General features: G+C 40.8%; 1 protein-coding gene across 1 annotated transcript; it reads right to left on the reverse strand.

The window, feature by feature from the left end:
• Positions 1-9,143: 9,143 nt before the first annotated feature.
• LOC139454575 (uncharacterized) lies at positions 9,144-12,898 on the reverse strand. The gene is made up of 2 exons (XM_071236374.1): positions 12,871-12,898; positions 9,144-10,831 (listed from the first exon to the last, which is right to left on the reverse strand). The coding sequence occupies exons 1-2, from the start codon at positions 12,896-12,898 to the stop codon at positions 9,144-9,146; spliced, it is 1,716 nt and encodes a 571-aa protein (XP_071092475.1).
• Between the last annotated feature and the right edge of the window lie 8,384 nt (positions 12,899-21,282).

Here is a 21,282-nt window from a genome sequence, read left to right on the forward strand (position 1 = left end):
TATGTTAGTCATCTTTCAACTTTCATTATTTTCAACCTTTATGTATATGTCATCTAACGTTGATCTTAATATTGATTACTTGCACTGATGTGTGACTGATATGTTTTTAACTCGCACATTTAATCGTGAATTGATTGGGTTTTGCAGATGATGGATGGATGGTTTGTTGTTTAACGCCGCACTCAGCAATATTCCAGCTATATGATGGTGGTCTGTAAATAATCGAGTCTGGACCAGGCAATCCAGTGATTAATATCATGAGCAACGATCTATGCAATGGGGATCGATGACATGCATCAACAAAGTCAGCGAGCCTGACCGCACGATCCCGTTAGTCACCTTTTACGGCAAGCATGGGTTGCTGAAGACCTATTCTACCCCGGATCTTCACGGGTCTTTTGCAGATGAACCTTAATCACACATAAATAGTATAATGGATAACCCTCCGTTTACTGGGCTAGTAGTGAAGCAGCCTGGTTCCCTGGGTATGCAGCGCTGGCGCTACACATATAATACCCAGGTAACCTGGCTGGTACTGAAGGAGTGGATATTATATATCATTACAATCAAACGTCATTGTTAACAACGTTATGAACTAGTGAGGCCACGTATAGAATCTGATGCAGCTGGCTGTTGACATCAGGTGAGGAATTATGCTCCGTCGTCTCGAGGCCACCTCGTTGGCGTTGCAATAAGTGTCCTGTGTGCAAACTGGTGTACTGTTTCTCAGTTATTAGGATAATCAGTAACTGCTAGTTGATGTTCATTATAAAACTTAGCTGAAAGGTTGATAAGGGATTTCAATGATTTGAATCAAATGTCCAATTGGCCCGATCGTATTCCCCCTATACCCAATACTTAAGTAATCACATTATACAACGAGAGGGCTAGCTGCTTGATTTCACATAGCCGACAAAATAATAGCATATCTGTTCCGCAGAAATAGACAAATTTATTCGTTTGTGGTAACCCTGTTTACACATGAATGTTGTGTACTACTGGCAAAAAAGGTTTGACTTTTTTACTCTTCTTTCTTTGTTTGTTGTTTAACGTCATATTCCAGCCATATGACGGCGGCCTGAAAATATCCGAGTTTGGACCAGACAACCCCCTGATTGACTCATTGAGCATCGATCTACAGAATGGGATACCGTGACATGAATCAACCACGTCAGCGAGCATGGTTGCCCCTCATACCAAACTGCGCTTCGCATTCATCAATCAATCTGGTTTGACAAACATGTTTGTTCTGTAGACATTAGTAAACCACCAGTGTACCTGTTTATCGGAACATACTCGTTGACACAATAACAAAAGTCAAAACAGACGCATATTTAGTTATACATTGTAATGTAACAAAAATATACCATATGTAAATCGGCAAATCCGAGATTTAAAAGACCATAACTTGAAACAAGTAATACAAAAAAAAAACCACCTGAAAGTCAATTTTCAGTTGAAATCAATCAGGGTGAAAAACGTACCCAGTTTGACTAGATTACCAACACCTTAGTTAACTTTATTATGCCTGTTATAACACGCTTTTCCGTAATATGATGATCACGACGAAGATATTACGTAGAGTAGACATTTTTTCAAGATGTCGAGGGCACGGGTGGCCCAGTCGTCAAAGGCGCCGCGATTCGCTGTGCAGAGTTACGTCCCTTGGGCACGCCAGGAACCTATGATTGTGGGTTCGAATCCCGGTTCGCCCTGATTATGTTTCTAGGTTTGTCAGCACCATACCCGTGCTCCCGGGTTTCACCGAAGTGGTAAACGTCTAAGACCTACATCACCTCGGGCTTTCCTCCCACATTAAGCTGACACGCCTTGATATAACTGTAATACTGTTAAAAGCGGCATTAAACCCAACTAACTCACTCACAATTTCAAGATGTCAGCGATCAACCTACACGAGTCAGTAGTGGACAATGGCTGGTATATTATCCAGGTAGGACGATACGGGAGCAGAAACATATCACCATCTATGAGAAGTTTATTATGGACGGACATGAGGTATAAACGGTCCCTATATATATTTCTCATATATGTAAGAAAACATCATTTTAATGTGTAAGGCAGAGCATTATATAAAGAAACGTTCAAAACACAATCTGGGACACTGGGACAGTTTTTAATACTCATGTACTCAGCCATAGGCAAAATACAATGTCAAGGTATTTGCCTTTCTGTGCTCACTGAAGCAACGCTCAAGATAACAGGAGGAATGTATGTGTGGCGTGGCGTGGCGTGGCGTGGCGTGGTTGGCTTGGTTTGACATAGTTCGTCAATTATAGAAAGTATACTTTGGGAAAAGTGTATGGATACTGATAATAAAGGTTTCTGGAAGTATAGGTTTATGAGTCTCTAGCGTATAATGTTATTATAACGAAAGTTTGGGAATCAGCTTGCTTAGCAGAGGTACAACTATACACGACCAACCCACACAACAACACAAGACCTGATGCCTGAGTCGCATATCCACCGAAAGATTAGTTTAGGATGCCCGAAAAGGCTGAAAATCGGCCAAATTGAGAGATACCCGACGGGGCGCCAAACGATCATCTGTGAGCATAGGCCATGGTTTTGACATCGGGAAGACCCCGGTGGATACATCGGAGGAAAATAACTCGGAGTTGTTTTCTTGCGGCGACCGCTTGTCAACACCCCCATCGGTAATGGATCTGTGACACATCTTCCGGCAGCCCATCAGTGACCTTCCACGCACCTGCCTGACGGCGATGGAATCGGACAGATATTTAGTGCGCAGGTGTGGTATGGTCACCGGAGGATAGCCGAAAGGTCCTCTGCTTGGAATCGGTCAATACTCGGACTCGGTGACCGGACGATTAAGTCGTATAGTGACCAACCGGAGTCCGGGCAAGCATCGAACAGGCGTCGAGCGGGTATCATTCAGCGGACACCGGAAATGTTGACGTGCCTGTTCTGGAGTGTATATAATGGGCTGAATGGGATGAACAGCATAGAATGTCTTCAGAATGCCTGTCCCTCCAGACACACTGATACTGGCCTGGCTCCGTATGCAGTACGCTAGAGCAGGAAGCTCCCTTTGCCTTTCAACTCTCGATCTCCGAAGTTTCAGACTCCACAAATTTACAAAATAAACTGAATTGTGATACAGTTCTTGCAGCAATTTCGACGGCGAACACGAACTATGATCGGCCGGGCACTGAGCGGGCTCTTTTTATAGCGAGCAGGAAACGGGCGGTGTTCATCTGAGCATCGGCCACTGCCCGGATGGGCACCGCACGATTTGGTTTACATCGGACGGGCACCTTCCGGGTATCGGGAGATTACAGGCTGATTCCCGCCAGATGACCGGTCAGTCACTGGACGGTATAAGCTACCATTTTTACAAAATCCTTGAGACACCCTCCAGCCACCGGCCGATCATCTTTGGTTTCATGACTATGGCACCGATGTGTCACAGATGTGGGCAAAAATCTGTGGCACACCGGGGCATCGATGAAACCCACCGATGGCCCCACATCGTCCGGCGACCGTTGTATTTGTGACATGAGTGAATAAACAGTCAGTTTATTAGACAGCCACTGAATGTCTGACTGTCTGTCGTCCGTATTTATAGCTACTACATAATATTATAATCTCATTGACTGATTAAAAAGACGATAAAGTTGTTATTGCGAACTTTAGTGGCTTTATCTAGACAGAATTATCAAATTTAGCTTGACCTATGAAATTGATGATAAGGCATGGGTGTTTATGAGTGAAGGTTAGTTAGAATAATAGTTTACCAGTTGCGAATGTATACGTGGTACGGGTTATGAGGGTGGATGATAAACAGGTGTAGATACAGATACAGATATTAACGTCTTAAGCTCCTATCTCACATTCACGAATCGGAACACGATTTAACGTTTTTCCTTCAATCGTGTTACAACTTATGAAGGTCGCGCACTCATTCGTGTTAAGTCGTGTTTGGTCGTATGACAGTCGTATTGGGGTCGTGTCAAATGAGGTTAAATCGTGTTGTATCGTATGAATATCTTATGACGGTCGTATTCAGTCGTATGAAGGTCGTATGGGGGTCGTATGAGGATCGTTTTTGGTCGTATGAGGGTCGTGCCTGGTTAAGAAATTTGCATAAAACCACAAGGTCGAGCACGAATCAACACGATTTTTCAACTTTTCTTAAACCGTGTTAGCAATTTCTTAAATCGTGTATGTGAGATAGGGGCTTTACCTTTGTTTGCCTAACTCTATCTGACCTGCACCATGAGAATTGCGGGTCCTGTCTGATACGCGTTATCGGGTTGACCCTTGGCAGTCTAAAGACAATGGAACGTGATCGTAAGTTGTAATATTCCCTTATTTCACAATTATCAATTCTTAATATGGGGCATTTAACGTGGTAAAATATTTGTCAAACTTTGTTCATTTTCCCCATGTTAATAAAGTTATTAGCGCTTGAGAACCAACTGCAGAGTAAGATCATATCACAAGCGTCTCGCCAATAAATAAAACTAAAAATAATTATGCTTCCAGTTGAATATTAGACGGAAAGCGTTCAGATGCATTTAACGTACGTTTGTATGTAAACATATATTCCACGTTTGCTATCACTTTAAATAGGAAGATATATTTCTAGGGTCAGTAAACACCAATAGTTATATTAAAGGTTAATCATTTTTGGCGTATTTGACAACGTATTTAAAGAGCTAAGGCGGTATCTAACAGGAAGGAGTGTGGCTATGTATTCATAACTCGCTTAAAATTTGGACATTACTAATTTCTGCTTTGTATTCTCGCCGCTTTAAGAATGCAATATTTGAGATGAGGATGACTTTCCAACGACTGTCCACTTGGTCCAAGGGGGCCTACTCTCATTAACAGTTTAAGGTCGTAAGACGCCGCGTTACGAATGTGGCGATGATGCTTTGCCATACTGTTTTGTTTTTAAGTGATGCTCTGAGTGAGTGAGTGAGTGAGTTTGGTTTTACGCCGCTTTTAGCAATATTCCAGCAATATCACGGCGGGGAACACCAGAAATGGGCTTCACACATTGTACCCATGTGGGGAATCGAACCCGGGTCTTCGGCGTGACGAGCGAACGCTTTAACCACTAGGCTACCAGACCGCCCCAGTGACGCTCTGAACGTTTGTGATGCCACAATGCTTGCAAAATTTTGGTACAAAACTTGCGGGCCCTTATACTTATATTTCAAACGTATTTGTTCGCGACCCTTGCAATAGATCATAGCTATGCAACTGCAACACGTTCAAATAAAATATGTCTTTACTGCGAGTTTTGAGGTGCATGCGTGATATCTGTGTATCGCTGGACGTTCGTGAACATAAACATCACTAGTGTCTGTCGGGAGTAGGTAATCAGCCTTGGACAGAGTAAAGGTGTACGATGTGTTTGTTGTTTTACGTCGCACTCAGCACTATTCCAACTATATGACGTATGTCTGTAAATAATTGAGTCTGGAAAAGACAACCCAGTAAATGACATTATGAACATCAATCTTCTGAAACCGGAAGCACGTACCGCATCTCTCACATCGAGGCAAAATATGCAAATGTTTATCAAACTACCGTCGCTTAATCCCGAAAAAAGATTTATCAGAGATTACATGATGTAATATCTATCGTCAACTGTTTACTATGTTTGTCCTGGGCAGCAGTCTCCACTCCGATGTTTTATATCTGTTTGTGAGTGCCGCCAATGCGTAACATGTTTGAAGTCTAAATCCGAAATTGTAATGCTTGGGTTCTCTGTCTTTTTTTTTCGAAATATTTTCTGACAACAACGGCGGCGGGGAGTGATATAACATATTGATAAGGCATAATAACAACAACATTATATTGTTACTAGTCTAACATTACAAAAAGAACAATTTAGAATATTAAAGATGTTGAAAACTTTTTCTGAGAATCTCCCGTCCCCTGAACCGATTAAAATTTTGGTACACGATGACTGGATGGAGGGTGTAAATTTATACAGGCTCTGTATTTGATTTTGTTCCCCAAACAAATTAAATTGTACCCAAAATACTTTGTGAATTTGTACCTAAGAAAATAAGACAATAGATCTATAATCATATTTATGTTTTCATGTAGATGAGCAGAACACATAATAAAATATTTCATCAAGTTCTTAATATGAAAATGACTGTGATCCTATAAACTGATTGTTTGGTTTTGATAGAAAATTTACGTTTTGTCACTGAAGAAGAGGCCAGTTAAGTTGGTTAAACCTAAGTTAAAATGTATTTTTTTATAAGAAAATGATAGTAAGTCAACTTTAAGACACACACATTAATGTATCTCTCTGTGTTTTATTCTAGTTAGATCTACAAAATCACGTACCCATTTGGGTACCAAATCACTAGAGATTTCGGGTACAAAAGTCACTACCGTACATTTCAACTGGTTTTCGTGAATCAGTGGGATAAAAAAATAACTCGTCCCAATGATTCCGTTTCACATTCTAAAACAAGAATTTGTTTTACTAACAGAACAGGCTGATCTGCACGGCTCACGTTTTGTCCTACAAATATAGAAAAATGTGAAATGTGGACACCTCAGAAATGAGGGCTTTTAAAGTTATAATTCTACCTAACTTGTGACATGGTTTGATTTAGGTCTATCAAAGAAAAGTCCTTATGAAAATCTTTTATTTAATGTTTATGACACTGACAATTTCTGGCACTTAACTAAAGTGTATTCAAGGAAAGATAAATATGTTTTTGATCGAAAATATGACTTTCCTTTATAATTCTTGCTTCATGATGACAAGGCAACTTTTAAACACACTAGCTGAGGAAGTTGTGATACTGTGATTGCATTCAAAGGTAAATCAGGTTGGAAGCAGTACCTGTATGTATAAAATAGACCACATAAGGTGAACTAAAGTCATGGGGCGTGGCTGACTGGAACAAATACATCTGGCAAGGGTAGTAAACATGTACAGGCACATGTCTTTTCACTCCAACCAGATGACCGAGACAAACAGAACGTGATAAGGACCTTTTCTGACTGGATATAATAATAAAACTTAAAATTTCAAAACCTGTAAACAGCTGTAAATAATTAAACAATTATAAATCTATCATCAATACGCAATCAGGGCGGTCTTCATATTTTGGGAATACTTTTCGAAATGCTTCGTGAAATTGTTTTAAAATTATGCTAGAATCTATTAATGTATTATGAAAGCAACACTGTCCCAAATGTAATTTGTAACTAACAGCGAAAATATGTAGCATTTTATTGCTTATATATATCCTATCATATTCAGAAACGCAGGAATGTTATTGTGAAACACATTTTGTCAAGCCCATTTCGCGCACCTGTTGCAGAGGCCCGGGAGATCTTGCTGATCGACAATATCCATAGACGTATTGCGTGGGACACACTTATTACAGTGAAACTTATCAGCGTGTATATCGCAGAAATATGAATCATGTCCATTTATATTCACCGTAACATTGAATGGTGATTCTTAAATATCAACAAAAGTTCAAGTGAAAGATACCGAGAAACTTGCATGTGGCATGTTGATTTATCGTCTACCGTTTCCGAGTCACGGGAGTATGCAAAGTCAAACGGATTGAATAATAACCCAATTATATCGTCAGTCACATTTTTATTTCATATTAGTGGTGATTACTGATACTATGTATTTACTTATGTTTTTGCTGCATGTGAAAGGCGAAATATACTCAACAACAAAAGTTCCTGTGACACCAATATTTTAGTGTATTTTTCAAACAAGTAAAGTTTGTTTTTCAATATTGTTGTACATGTATAGAATTAAGTCCCCAAAACGCAACTGCTACAGAAAAGCATGCATTCCATACAAAAGTTGACTTTAATGCAAGCCCCATGCATTTCACTACCCATGAATGGGTATAAAACATGTGCGTTAACGGGATTCCATATGCATTGTTTAGCATCGTGCTGACAACAACCACTACAAAAAAAAACAAAATTACGCAATTATTCAACATTACGAGATGCCACGCCTGTCCGAAAATAAGCGTCTGCGAGCAATGGGTATGCTTGAAGCAAGATCGAGTCAACGTGATGTTGCAAGACAATTTAACGTCCACAGAAACACCATTTGGTATTTATGGCAACGTTGGCAACAGACGAATGCAGTCAGAATCCATCCTCGGAGTGGCACACCACGCGTAACCAACAATCGACAAGACAACTGGTTTCGAACAACACACCTACGAAATCGATTCCAGCCAGTAACAGTGACTGCAAGAAGCATCCCTGGCCTTCGACGAATATCTTCACAAACCGTACGTCGTCGCCTCAGATGTGCAGAGATTGTCGCCAAAAGACCCGCCAGACGTCCCATTTTGACAGGAAACCACCGTCAAGCACGTCTACAGTGGTGCAGACAGCGTCTACGCTGTACGGCCATGCAGTGGGGACAAGTTCTATTCACTGACGAGTCTCGTTTTCACCTCAGCCACAGCGATGGACGGATTCGAGTGTACCGACGTCGAGGTGAACGTTACGTCAATTATTGTGTCATGGAAGAAGATCGGTTGGGGGGCGGCAGCGTTATGGTATTGGGTTGGGTTACAGCAAAGGAGAGGACCCGTTTGATAGTGGTAGAGGGAAATCTCAATGGACAGCGCTACCCCGACGAGATCATCGGCCCTGTTGTTCTACCGTTTTTGCGTCGTCATGGCCCAGGCATTATCTTTCAACGTGACAGGTGTGGTGTGGTTGAGGTGGTTGAGGTGAGATGGCCATTGCCCAAAGACTGTTGAATTCTTGCGCATAAGGATTTGTTTAAAATCTTAGATTGCCAAGGTTGTTCTGTCACTATTTGCAAATAGGCTATTCGTAAAGGATAAAACACGCCTGTGAGGTTTTGGTTGAGGTCCAAGGGTTATTCCTGACCAAAACAGTTTAACCAAAATCTAGGAAAACTTTTAGATTGTGTAAATGAAAGAAATACCAGAAATAATACTCACTAGGCTACAGCTGAGGTCGCAGGTTCGATCCCTCTGAAATATAACTAACGTAGCATCAGTTGTTTCTGTACATTTCTTAAGGACATAACTGTAATATGTTTGATATGATTGGTTGAGTTCAAATGCAGAATAAACCTTTGGGGCAGATCGAGGGACTTTCTATAGAATATCCCTGGTTGAGGGTGACTTTGGCTTTGTACAGAATATACCTGGGTGAGGTTGGCTTTGTGCAGAATACCCCTGGGTGAGGTTGGCTTTGTACAGAATATCACTGGGTGAGGGTGACTTTGTACAGAATCTTGTTTTGCGGTAGCGAGAACTAAGATCTGATTTTAATGAGATTGGGTTGAGGGTGACTTTGTACAGAATATCTCTGGTTGAGGTTGGCTTTGTGCAGTATATCGCTGGGTGAGTTTGGCTTTGTACAGAATCTCCCTGGGTGAGGGTGACTTTGTACAGAATCTCCCTGGGTGAGGGTGACTTTGTACAGAATATCCCTGGGTGAGGTGAGTTTGTACAGAATCTCCCTGGGTGAGGGTGAGTTTGTACAGAATATCCCTGGGTGAGGGTGACTTTGTGCAGAATATCCCTGGGTGAGGTGAGTTTGTGCAAAATATCCCTGGGTGAGGGTGACTTTGTGCAGAATCTCCCTGGGTGAGGGTGACGTGTGCAGAATATCCCTGGGTGAGGGTGAGTTTGTAAAGAATATCCCTGGGTGAGGGGGACTTTGTACAGAATATCCCTGGGTGAGGGTGACTTTGTACAGAATATCCCTGGGTGAGGTGAGTTTGTACAGAATATCCCTGGGTGAGGGTGACTTTGTACAGAATATCCCTGGGTGAGGGTGACTTTGTACAGAATCTCCCTGGGTGAGGGTGACTTTGTACAGAATCTCCCTGGGTGAGGGTGACTTTGTGCAGAATCTCCCTGGGTGAGAGTGACGTGTACAGAATCTCCCTGGGTAAGGTGACTTTGTACAGAATCTCCCTGGGTGAGGGTGACTTTGTACAGAAAATCCTTGAGTGAGGGTGACTTTGTACAGAATATCCTTGGGTGAGGGTGACTTTGTACAGAATATCCCTGGGTGAGGGTGACTTTGTACAGAATCTCCCTGGGTGAGGGTGACTTTGTACAGAATATCCCTGGGTGAGGGTGACTTTGTACAGAATCTCCCTGGGTGAGGGTGACTTTGTACAGAATATCCCTGGGTGAGGGTGACTTTGTGCAGAATATCCCTGGGTGAGGGTGACGTGTACAGAATTTCCCTGGGTGAGGGGGACTTTGTGCAGAATATCCCTGGGTGAGGGTGACTTTGTACAGAATATCCCTGGGTGAGAGTGACGTGTACAGAATATCCCTGGGTGAGGGTGACGTGTACAGAATATCCCTGGGTGAGGGTGACGTGTACAGAATATCCCTGGGTGAGGGTGACGTGTACAGAATATCCCTGGGTGAGGGTGAGTTTGTGCAGAATCTCCCTGGGTGAGGGTGACTTTGTACAGAATCTCCCTGGGTGAGGGTGACTTTGTACAGAATCTCCCTGGGTGAGGGGGACTTTGTGCAGAATCTCCCTGGGTGAGGGTGACGTGTACAGAATATCCCTGGGTGAGGGGGACTTTGTGCAGAATGTCCCTGGGTGAGGGTGAGTTTGTACAGAATATCCCTGGGTGAGAGTGACGTGTACAGAATATCACTGGGTGAGGCAGACGTGTACAGAATATCCCTGGGTGAGGGTGACTTTGTGCAGAATATCCCTGGGTGAGGGTGACTTTGTGCAGAATATCCCTGGGTGAGGGGGACTTTGTGCAGAATATCCCTGGGTGAGGGGGACTTTGTGCAGAATATCCCTGGGTGAGGGGGACTTTGTGCAGAATACCCCTCAGTTCCTCTTCCCTTGTGCGTTCCGAATGCAAGAAAATCTGTACATATTTTGAAATAATATTTTTTGTTGTTGTTTTGGCTGCATTTTGGTTGTAAGGCTGTTTAGGGTACTTAATACATTATTTACATAATATAATGGGGAGTGATCCATCTAGCTCGTGTTCAGCTCAAAACGGCGGTACTCGGAATCAAATACTTCACGGTTTTACCTTTGACAATGGTTATGCCAGCAGACTCATTTTAAATCATCAGGGTAAGTTGAGGATAACTACATATTGGGATTGTCCAGGACAAACATGGGCAGTGAAAAGTATCGAAGTCAATCAAATTCAGCCAGGTGGAGTGAGTGAGTTGGGTTTACCGCCGCTTTTAACATTATTCCAGTTATATCACGGCGTGTCGGCTTAACGTGGGAGGAAAGCCCAAAGTGATACAGGTCTCAGACGTTACCACTTCAGTGAAACCCACGAGCACAGGTATGGTGCTGACAAACCTAGAACAATAATTGGGGCGAACCGGGATTCGAACCCACAATCATAGGTTTCTTGCTTGCCCAAGGGACGCAACTTTGCACAGCGAATCGCCGCCTTAGACGACTGGACCACCAGTGCCCCTTCAGCCAGGTGGAGGTTCGGATCGAAGAGATATCTAAACTCCTTTTTTAATAAAGTTTGTTGAGCGATGAATAGGGGGTGTAAGTAGGTCACGGGGCTACCCGAGACCTAACGTTATTTAGTACTTCCGGTGACAAACAACGTCTCGCGGCAATGGCGACATCAGTGTCACTTCGGGCAGGGCCCGGCGAATCATATTTGGAAAACGCAGGTGTAACTTAGAAAAACATGACACTGTCACAGTCATTAAAACACTCAGATGGGGAACATGAATAGCAAGTGTTGGCTTGTCAAAGCAGTTGCAGTGTTGTCAAGACATCCTATGGTCGATGTCAAACTGGCCGCTACCCATTCATAAATATTGAGGTAAGTTTTCACTTTTTGCACACTTCTGATAAGTTGGTATAATTGTCAGTGTTGATAAGTCAATACTGATCGGTTCATCATCACACGTACACTGGTGATGGCGTTGAAAAATGAGCATAAAACATTCGTTCTGAAGGTATTTGCAATATGCTCTCGGTTTGTGCACCATACAATGTTATGGCAAATTTTCATTACATCTATCCTGAGCCTTTTCCAATAATAAATGTTCGGCTCTGATAGGGAACGTCACAGAATTATATTTGTAGGTCCAGGGGAGATGACACAAACTTTATAGTCATAATTAAAGAAGGCCTATCGAGTGCATGTTGGCAACGCAAGTTTTGTCAAGGAGACTTATGGGGGTGCCTGTGTTAATAAATAAGGATATGTGCCAATTATCACGATGATAATTTTATGTGCACAGAAAAATCAGGTTTTATTCACACACAAAAATATTAATCTAATTTGTAAATGATGATGATTAAATCCTTGCGGTTTGTTATAAAGATCTCTGAAAAGTGACCTCACTTAAATGTATTCTGTATGATGTGAATAGACTTGACCATTACAACCCCATTTAGCATTTGTTAAGCATATTCAGTTGAAGGTAAAATGTACATGCTTAATTTATTAATTATATCTTGATGTAGGCATTGTAAGAAATGGTTGGTATTTTAGAAGTATATATTATATGATCTCATAAGTGTTATTTATCTTTTGCAGTTGGACCATATTTCCATATTTACTCACGAGTAGATGCATATGGATCACCAGAATTACCTTGATGCCAAGCATAACTGCACCTCAAGAGCATCTCAGACTATAACATATCTTCAGATTTCTTGGAATATTTTGTGGTCAAGCATTACAATGCCTATGAAAAAACAACTCTTGTTGTGTATACAGGTGTAAACATATCAAAGTTCTATCTGAACATTTTGCTGAAGTATTGGCTCTGTAAATGATGTCTGTGGCCATCAGAATACACAATATATACACTGGACACTTGCCGGAACAGGACCTACTTGTCATCAACATGTTGTTGCAGAACATCTTGGGACTCTCTAATAAAGTCCAGTGTGAATCTAGATACTGACACCAGTAACAGTGCATGCTGGCACATTTATTTGTTCAGGCTTGGCATTTGGGAATATTTGCCATGAATGTTTAATACTCATGACCTTGGAATACAATTACTGAATGGAACTGAAGCTTATTTATTGTTTTTTGTCTGGGATAATGCCATACAAAAAAAGTTTTTTAATATTTCTGGTATCAGCCATGATACTGAATTGATATTGAATATAATATAACAATGCACATGGAATGTGTGATAATAGATTTCCAGTTTATGGGTCAAAATTTTCCAAGAAAATACAACAGATGCTTACCAATGAAAACCAAACTTATGAAAACTTAACCAATGGCATAGCAGTTGTTGCTTTGTGAAATGAATTCTTTGTTGAAATATCAACATGTCTTGTTTTTGCATCGCTGTTTTAGGGTCCAGCATACAAATTACACTGATTCATAGAACAATAGCCAATAAACATTAACAGTTCTTGACCAGTAATCTTAAAACAGATTGGTCCAAATGGATAGCGGAAAATGTGAAATGACAGTTACCTCATTTGTTTGACTTGGATTTATTTGAAGAATATTTAAAATACACAAATATATGAAAAATAGGTGCAATTGTTTCTATCTCTTCATCAAGTCAATATGGTTGCACTACATTGTGTTCATCAGTGTTGACTGAGTGATAAGTTGAATCTATTAATGTTTTGGACTTGTGGCATTTTTTTTACTTGGTTCAATTGAGCCTCACAACCAGAATTATTAATATAAAAAACCCTACCGTTTATCACAATTAATCTTTTAATCTTGCCCCTGCTATCAATCACAGTCTGCAGTGTTATAACAATTATATTGCTGACGAGGCGTAACACTTTTATTTCTTCCCTCAGACAAACATTACACTTCATTTATTAGTAAGTATCTTTCTTAATGTAGGACATGTCATTGGTGATAGCCTCCATAATTCATTGTATTTGTCTTGCATTTTGGCCACTTCTGACTTGAAGTTGCTGCGTGCTGGATGATGCTTCATCTTTTGGTTGCTGTACAGCAGAAATTCACTCCTGTATGACCAAGAAAAAAACCCATTCATGTTCTGCAACAACATAGAGCTAGACATCAAGTACATACACAGTGTAAAATTACCATTGTCCAACACCAGTTCTATTCATCACCGGACTTAACAAATAATGTTTACACAATTTGATGAATAAGTATATCACTGTGAATATTCATGTGGAATACTAACAGCAGTTACTTGTTGCACAAACCTGAAACCACCTGAGACTAAGAGGTCTTTGATTGAAATATGCGAGTAAAATAAAACAATTTGACTTACATACTTTTAATATAACTATGATAATACATATTCAAATGAAGTTCGAAATTAAGGGGTATGTGGGTTTTACAGGATAGGGTTTGATATATTTATTTCAAATACTAGATTATAGTTATCAATATAAGTATTGATTTGCCTTCATGGTTATTTGATTAACTGTTGAGTGATTTGTGACACTATAAGTTATTATGTTTATTCTCCCATATATTCTTTTTTGGTGCATGTTGATGAGCAGAGCTTTATTTTATTCAATTTGGATAATTATTTTTGGGATCAATATATTTACAGGCAGGGCTAACAAAATCTATTTGGCATGCAGTAATGACTGTCATTCCTCCAAAGTAGAGGAAATTATTCATTTTCTCTCAACTTTTAATTATTTCACAAAAACAATTTTATTATTATTATCTTTTTTTTCCTTCTTTTTTTTTATGGGGTGGGGTGGGGGTCTTTTGAGTCTTTCTTGTTAATTTCTGACATCCACAGTTCCATACAGTCATTAAGTACATGTAGGTGAGAGTAAACTTATGGTGCAAACTACCAAAGTGCAAGAAATAGTACATCTGCATTATTATATCTATTCACATTTAATATACAAACTAATTTTCATAATTACACATCAATTTATGCACAGGCTTTCTACATTGCATTTTACCTATTGTCTCCTTCATAAAAAGATATTTATAAGTAAGTTTCTTCTCCAAACTAACACATTTCTTAATGGAATATTATTTACTTAATTAAAGGTGTGTGACAGAGTAAACATGGTAATTATGACCAAATATAGTGCATATTAAATTTTAAGTTCCAAACGCGTGACTGGGTTATTAAGTACTATAATTACTAAAAAAATAAATAAATACAATATACTTAAATAAATTTCACGTTTTAAAATATATTCATAGCATAGATTTTCCAAATTTCATCCTCCAAATCTTGCCTAATTTAATGCCTATTCAAACTGTCAAAGGCACGGTTTCCATGACACTGCTCATGCCGTCAGATACCAGAATAACGTGGTAAGTTGGGGAAAGTGGCCTACCTATTAGTAGTTACATCTTCATAAATAATATTACATCACAGAAACATGTAACACATCCTCCCTAATCATAAAACACTGTCCACTGAGACTATAAATACACGTCTGAACGATAGTACCGCACTGGTTGTCAAAATTATTTTAAAGGTAAAGAAAAGAACACATACCTTTACGAACGGTCCCATGGTTGTCAGTTGTCATTAAGGAACCAATAAACCTGACAGTATTGACAAATAACCGATCATATTATTGTGAAATAAGTAAACTTTTACGAGTGTCAACAGCGGTGATAACCAAGCGTGGTAGTTCACTTGGTACCGTCTACAGAGTTAGCTTTGGCGGCCGCACATTTCGAAAGCAGCACTAGTTCACGCGGATAGGCATGTCACCGGAAACGCTGGCAACGGAAGTAGCGCTTCGCGAGACTTACGGGCCCTATTAGTTCAGCGTTTAGGGACTGGTGATTTATTATGTGGAGGTGGGGTTGAGGGCGTGAAATTGACCTGAGGACAGGCAACATTTTTTGTGCCCCACCCCTCTCTCTCTATATCAAATGAGCATGCAGTCCTTAAATAACGTTTACATTTAAAAACATATTATTTGAAAATAAAATAGGGCAGTTTGTACCCCAAGCGAGCAACACCTCCCAAGCCAGCACAGAGCATTGCCTGATAGCCAGCCAAGGAGAACTCCAACATCGGTAATTATCACGTCATCCTTTCAGCCTTATTCACATACTCTTACAATCACTCTCACCGTTTGTTTGTTTGTTGTTTAACGCCGAACCTAGCAGTGTTCCAGCTACAGGACAGCGGTTTGAAAATAAACGAGTCTTGGCCAGACAATCAGTTGCAGTTTGTACTCCCAGCGAGCAACACTTCCCAAGCCAGCACAGAGCATTGCCTGATAGCCAGCCAAGGAAACTCCATCATCGGTAATTATCACGTTATCCTTATTCACATACTCTTAAAATCACTCTCACCGAATTAATCATAAAACCCTTAAATCCTTAAAAAACAACAACACTAAATAACCAACACCTTATCCTACCCAATCTCCCTAACACAGCTCGCACTCATTTCTACTCACACCCACGCCCACCACTCAAACACACCCTTTGACCCAACTCCTAAAAACAAAAAACACCTAATTCCCCCTTCTCCTAAACACAACGCTCGCTCTTTCCTACTCACCACCCACGCCCACCACTCACATACCTCCACTCCTTCGACTAAATATCTCTTAATCCCCGCTTTCCACTTGTCTCACCTTATCCCAGCCTTCCAGAATCAAACTTAATCTTCAATAAATAATCCATTTCCCAAACCCTCCTACTAAAACCAACAACAAATAACCACCGCAACCTCCTCCGCCTCCTAAACACAAATCACCAAGTAAAAACAACAAACCAACTCACCTCACCAAAACACTCCACCACCACTCACCACAACACACGCTCTCCAACACAACACCCAAACAATATGACTGACACCCGCAACGCCACACTCGCAGACATTCCAGCTCCTTACTCACCCACGCCTGCGGAAGCGCACAACACTTCTGGGAGGTCACTCGAAAACATCGTCCCGACCGAGTATGGCGAAAACACGACATACACCACCCCAACCAAACCAGCTAACTCGCCACCACAAAACACCAAAAAACGCAAACTCGACACATCCACTCCACCTCCATCGCCAACACCCTCCCCGGCCGCCTTCCTCACCACCTTCGCCCTCTACTTCTTCTCAGCAGGCTCAGGCACCACTCTCTCACTAGAACTTTCGGCAGACAAAATAGGACTTTGGTTCAAAAGACAAAAAATAAATTACAACAATATTAAAAAAGCCAACAAAGGATACCAGATAATCTTTCCTAACCGAGAATCTTACAACGCAGCAAATAAAATAACTCAAATATTCCACGTCACGGTAATCAAACAAACACCTAATTGGCAACAATATACACGAGGCGTAATTAGGGTTAACCCAAGGGAAACAACTGAGGACTTACAATTATACTCTCTAGAAGCTAACATAAACCAAGACCAAAACCCTCAACCCCTAATCACCAGCACGCGCAGAATAACCTCAACTAGAAACGGAAAAACGGTCCCAACCTCCATTGTCATAATCAACTTTAAAAAAACCGCTAAATTCCCTGAAGCCCCCAAACACATATCCTTCGGAGCCCACACCAACTTAGAAGTCAAACCCTATATAAAGCAGGTTAAGCAATGTTCAAAGTGCCTCAAATACAACCACACTGCTTCCCAATGCACCTACCCTAAAACTAAATGTAAAAAATGCGCACAAACAGACTGCCCAGGCACATGCACACCCTGGTGCATCCACTGCAAATCCACCCAACACACCTCACTTTCAAACCAATGCCCACACAGACACACACTCACCCAGCAGGCCAACAAACACATAAACATAGAAACGGCTAAAATCCAAACACGAAAATTTGCTACACCTGCATCTAAACCACTCCTCCCTACACCACACCCAAACACCAACACCAAACAAACACCACACCCATAACCGACAGCTCTGTCTGGGACCCCTACCGAGAAACCGCACCCACCTCACACACACAAGCAGCCACTCAACCAACCACGAACCCTCCCAAAACATCAACCCCCGCATGCAAAACAAACCTCAAAATGACCACCACAACACGGCCCTCATCCAAGCACCCTACAGCCCATATGGCAACAACGCTCTCCCACAAGCAAGCACAACAACAAAACACAAACACTAAGAAAACATCAGCTACACCCATCCCGCCAACACCTTCACAACCCTCCACATCACATGCCTCCCCCATGGAAACTCAACCAGCTAAACCTAATCCAACCCATGACGAAGATTTCTCCACTACTGAGGAAACAATAGACACTACTCCAACTAAAACAAACCAAACTTCCCAACCAGCCAACACCCCAAACCTAAATAACCTCACCTTACTCCTAGCATATATGCATAGTCAAAACTCACCAAAAGCTAGTATGGAATCCTTCCACAAAGTAGCTTTCAATCTAAAATTAACCGATCTTCCCTTCTTCCTCTTTAACCTCCATCTAAAAGAACTCACCGAATAAAATAAAAACTAAAAACTAAATCACCAATCACCCGAAACCAATAATGGAAGGACTAAATATTTTTCAGTGGAACGCCAACGGACTCACCTCCCACGGCCATGAACTAAAAACTAAATTTAAACTAAATAAAGGCCCTCACATTGCTTGTATACAGGAAACCAAATTCTCAAAAAAATCGAAATTCACACTACCTAACTACAACTCAGTTAGAACTGACAGAGCTAAACCGAAAACAAGAAGAGCCGCAGGAGGACTAATCATATTTATCAGGGAAGATATAAATTACGAAGAAATAAAAATAGACACGCCAAACCTAGAAGCCAACGGCATTAAAATCACATTAAATAACCGAAACATAAACATCATAAATATTTACCACTGGGCGGAACAAAAAGTCCAACCTGAGGATCTAAACAAACTACTCAAAATAAGCGATAAATCTACTATATTCCTAGGAGACTTTAACGCTCACCATCCTACATGGAGCATAGATGATAAAATAGATAATCATGGCAAATTAATCTCCGAATGGATAGAAACAAGCGACCTAGTACTCCTTAATAGCAACCTACCCACGAGGTACGATAAGATAAACCAAAAAATGTCGGCTATCGACCTAACCATATGCACCGCAGATCTAGCCCAAAGCACTCAATGGGAAGTGCACGACGTCCCGCTAGGTAGCGACCACTTCCCCATAAACATAACCATAGGAAATACAAACGTACCAATCCAAACAGAAAACCAAGAACCAAAATTCCATTACAACAAAGCTAACTGGGACCAATTCCAAGATATCTGCAACGAAGCTAACTTAAACGAAATAGAAAATAATGATCCAGAAACCTATTGTAAAAACCTAACAGACTATATAATAAACGCAGCCAAAACCTCCATCCCCTTCAAAACATTTAAGACAGGCAAACCGACGGTACCATGGTGGAATGAGGAAATAGAACAGACTAGACGAAAACGTAAATCAGCCTTCAATAAAGCAAAACGCGACTACAAATATTTAAACATAGCCCACGAACTAAACCACCAGGTTCAAAAACTAGTCCAAATAGCCAAAAGTAGAGACTGGAAAAAATTCTGCGAAGGTATAAATAACCGTACAGATGCCAGAACGGTCTGGCGCAAAATCCACGCCATTAGAGGCTTAAAACGACATAAAAAAAACCCTAACATTAACAACTCAACCAACCCCGCCCAAAAAGCAAATAATCTCGCCAACCACTTTTCGGCCGTTAGCAGTAACAGCAACTTCAGCCAAAAATTCCAAGATAAACTTAAAACAGAAAACAAACCCACAAAAGAACCAAACAATAACAATCTAGAAATAAATCAACCTTACACAATGGAGGAGCTCCTCTACGTAATCCAAAACAGGAAAAAGGGCACAGCCCCAGGATTAGACCTAACCTCTTACCAAATAATTAAAAAACTCCCCCTAAAACTGCTCCAGGCACTACTCAAACTATACAATCTCATCTACCTAAACGGACAGGTTCCTACTCCCTGGAAACAGGCCCTAGTCATACCAATCCCTAAACCTAATAAACCAGCTAATCAAGCTAACTCATATAGACCAATATCCCTAACTTCAAACTTATGTAAAGTAATGGAATCAATGGCTAAAAATAGATTACAACATTACTTAACCCAAAATAACACCATAAACCCAGATCAAAGCGGTTTCACTCCTGGCCGCTCAACCCTAGATAACCTCGCCCGACTAGAACAAGATATTAAGACAGGACAACTAAATAAACAATATACCACAGGCATCTTCTTAGACTTCTCTAAAGCTTTCGACATGGTATGGCACGATGGGCTAATACAAAAACTTAAAAAAATAGGACTCAAAGGTCAGATGATAAACTACATCCAGGACTTCCTAAACAATCGTAAAATAACCGTGTGTATAGACCAAACTCTATCGGACCAATGTCCCCTAGAAAATGGCACTCCACAGGGCAGTATCCTCAGCCCCACCCTCTTCAATATAATGATAAACGATCTATTCGAGGGTCTATCCCCTAAAGTAAACACATCAAAATTCGCGGATGATGGAGCCATCTGGATCCGCACAAAAAGCATGAAAATGGCCAAAAATCTACTCCAAAAATCTCTTAATAAAATACAACAATGGGCTGACAAATGGGGCTTCTCCCTTAACTCAGAAAAAACAACAGGAATAGTATTCAAACATAAAAACATGAAACCCGCCTCCCCAATCCTCCAGCTAAACAATCAAACAATCAAATTTCAAAAACAAACCAAATTCTTAGGACTTATTTTCGATGAACATCTCACCTGGGATGCTCACATCCAAAACCTAACAACTAAATGCAGTAAAGACCTAAACACCCTAAGATGCCTAACTGGCTCTAACTGGGGAGCCTCCAAAGATACTCTCCTCTCTCTCTACATATCCCTAATTAGATCAAAACTAGACTACGGCTGCGCCATATACAACACCCTAAACAACTCTCTATCTAAAAAACTTGACTCAATACAATATCAGGCTCTCAAACTCATTACACGCACCCAACATGGCACCTCCTACACCTCACTTCAGGCCTTAACAGGAGAAATGCCACTAAGTCTACGCAGGGAACAGCTAAGCTTAAATTTCTGGGCCGCGTCCCAATCAAACCCTCTCATCCAAAACTTAATAAACCAAAACATCAGCCCTAAAAACCAAGCTCTAGCTCGTAAACACCCCTTACTTACCCCAATATCCCAAAGAATAACAAACTACCTAAATGAACACCAAATTAAAAATCTTAAACAAAACTGCAAACAATCAAATATCTTCACCCCTAAACTTAAAATACCCAAAATAGACACAACACTAGCTAGCCAAATAAATA

Source organism: Haliotis cracherodii, unplaced genomic scaffold, assembly GCF_022045235.1.
Source record: "Haliotis cracherodii isolate W230 unplaced genomic scaffold, xgHalCrac1.p SCAF_1, whole genome shotgun sequence".
Classification (NCBI taxonomy): domain Eukaryota; kingdom Metazoa; phylum Mollusca; class Gastropoda; order Lepetellida; family Haliotidae; genus Haliotis; species Haliotis cracherodii.

Bases quoted from the DNA above. Each gene is read 5' to 3' on its own strand.
- LOC139454575 (XM_071236374.1), bottom strand. From the start codon at position 12,898: ATGTTCTGCAACAACATGTTGATGACAA. The intron at 10,832-12,870 runs GTAGGTCCTGTT...CCCCTCACCCAG, and splicing joins CAACAACATGTTGATGACAA to GGATATTCTGCACAAAGTCC.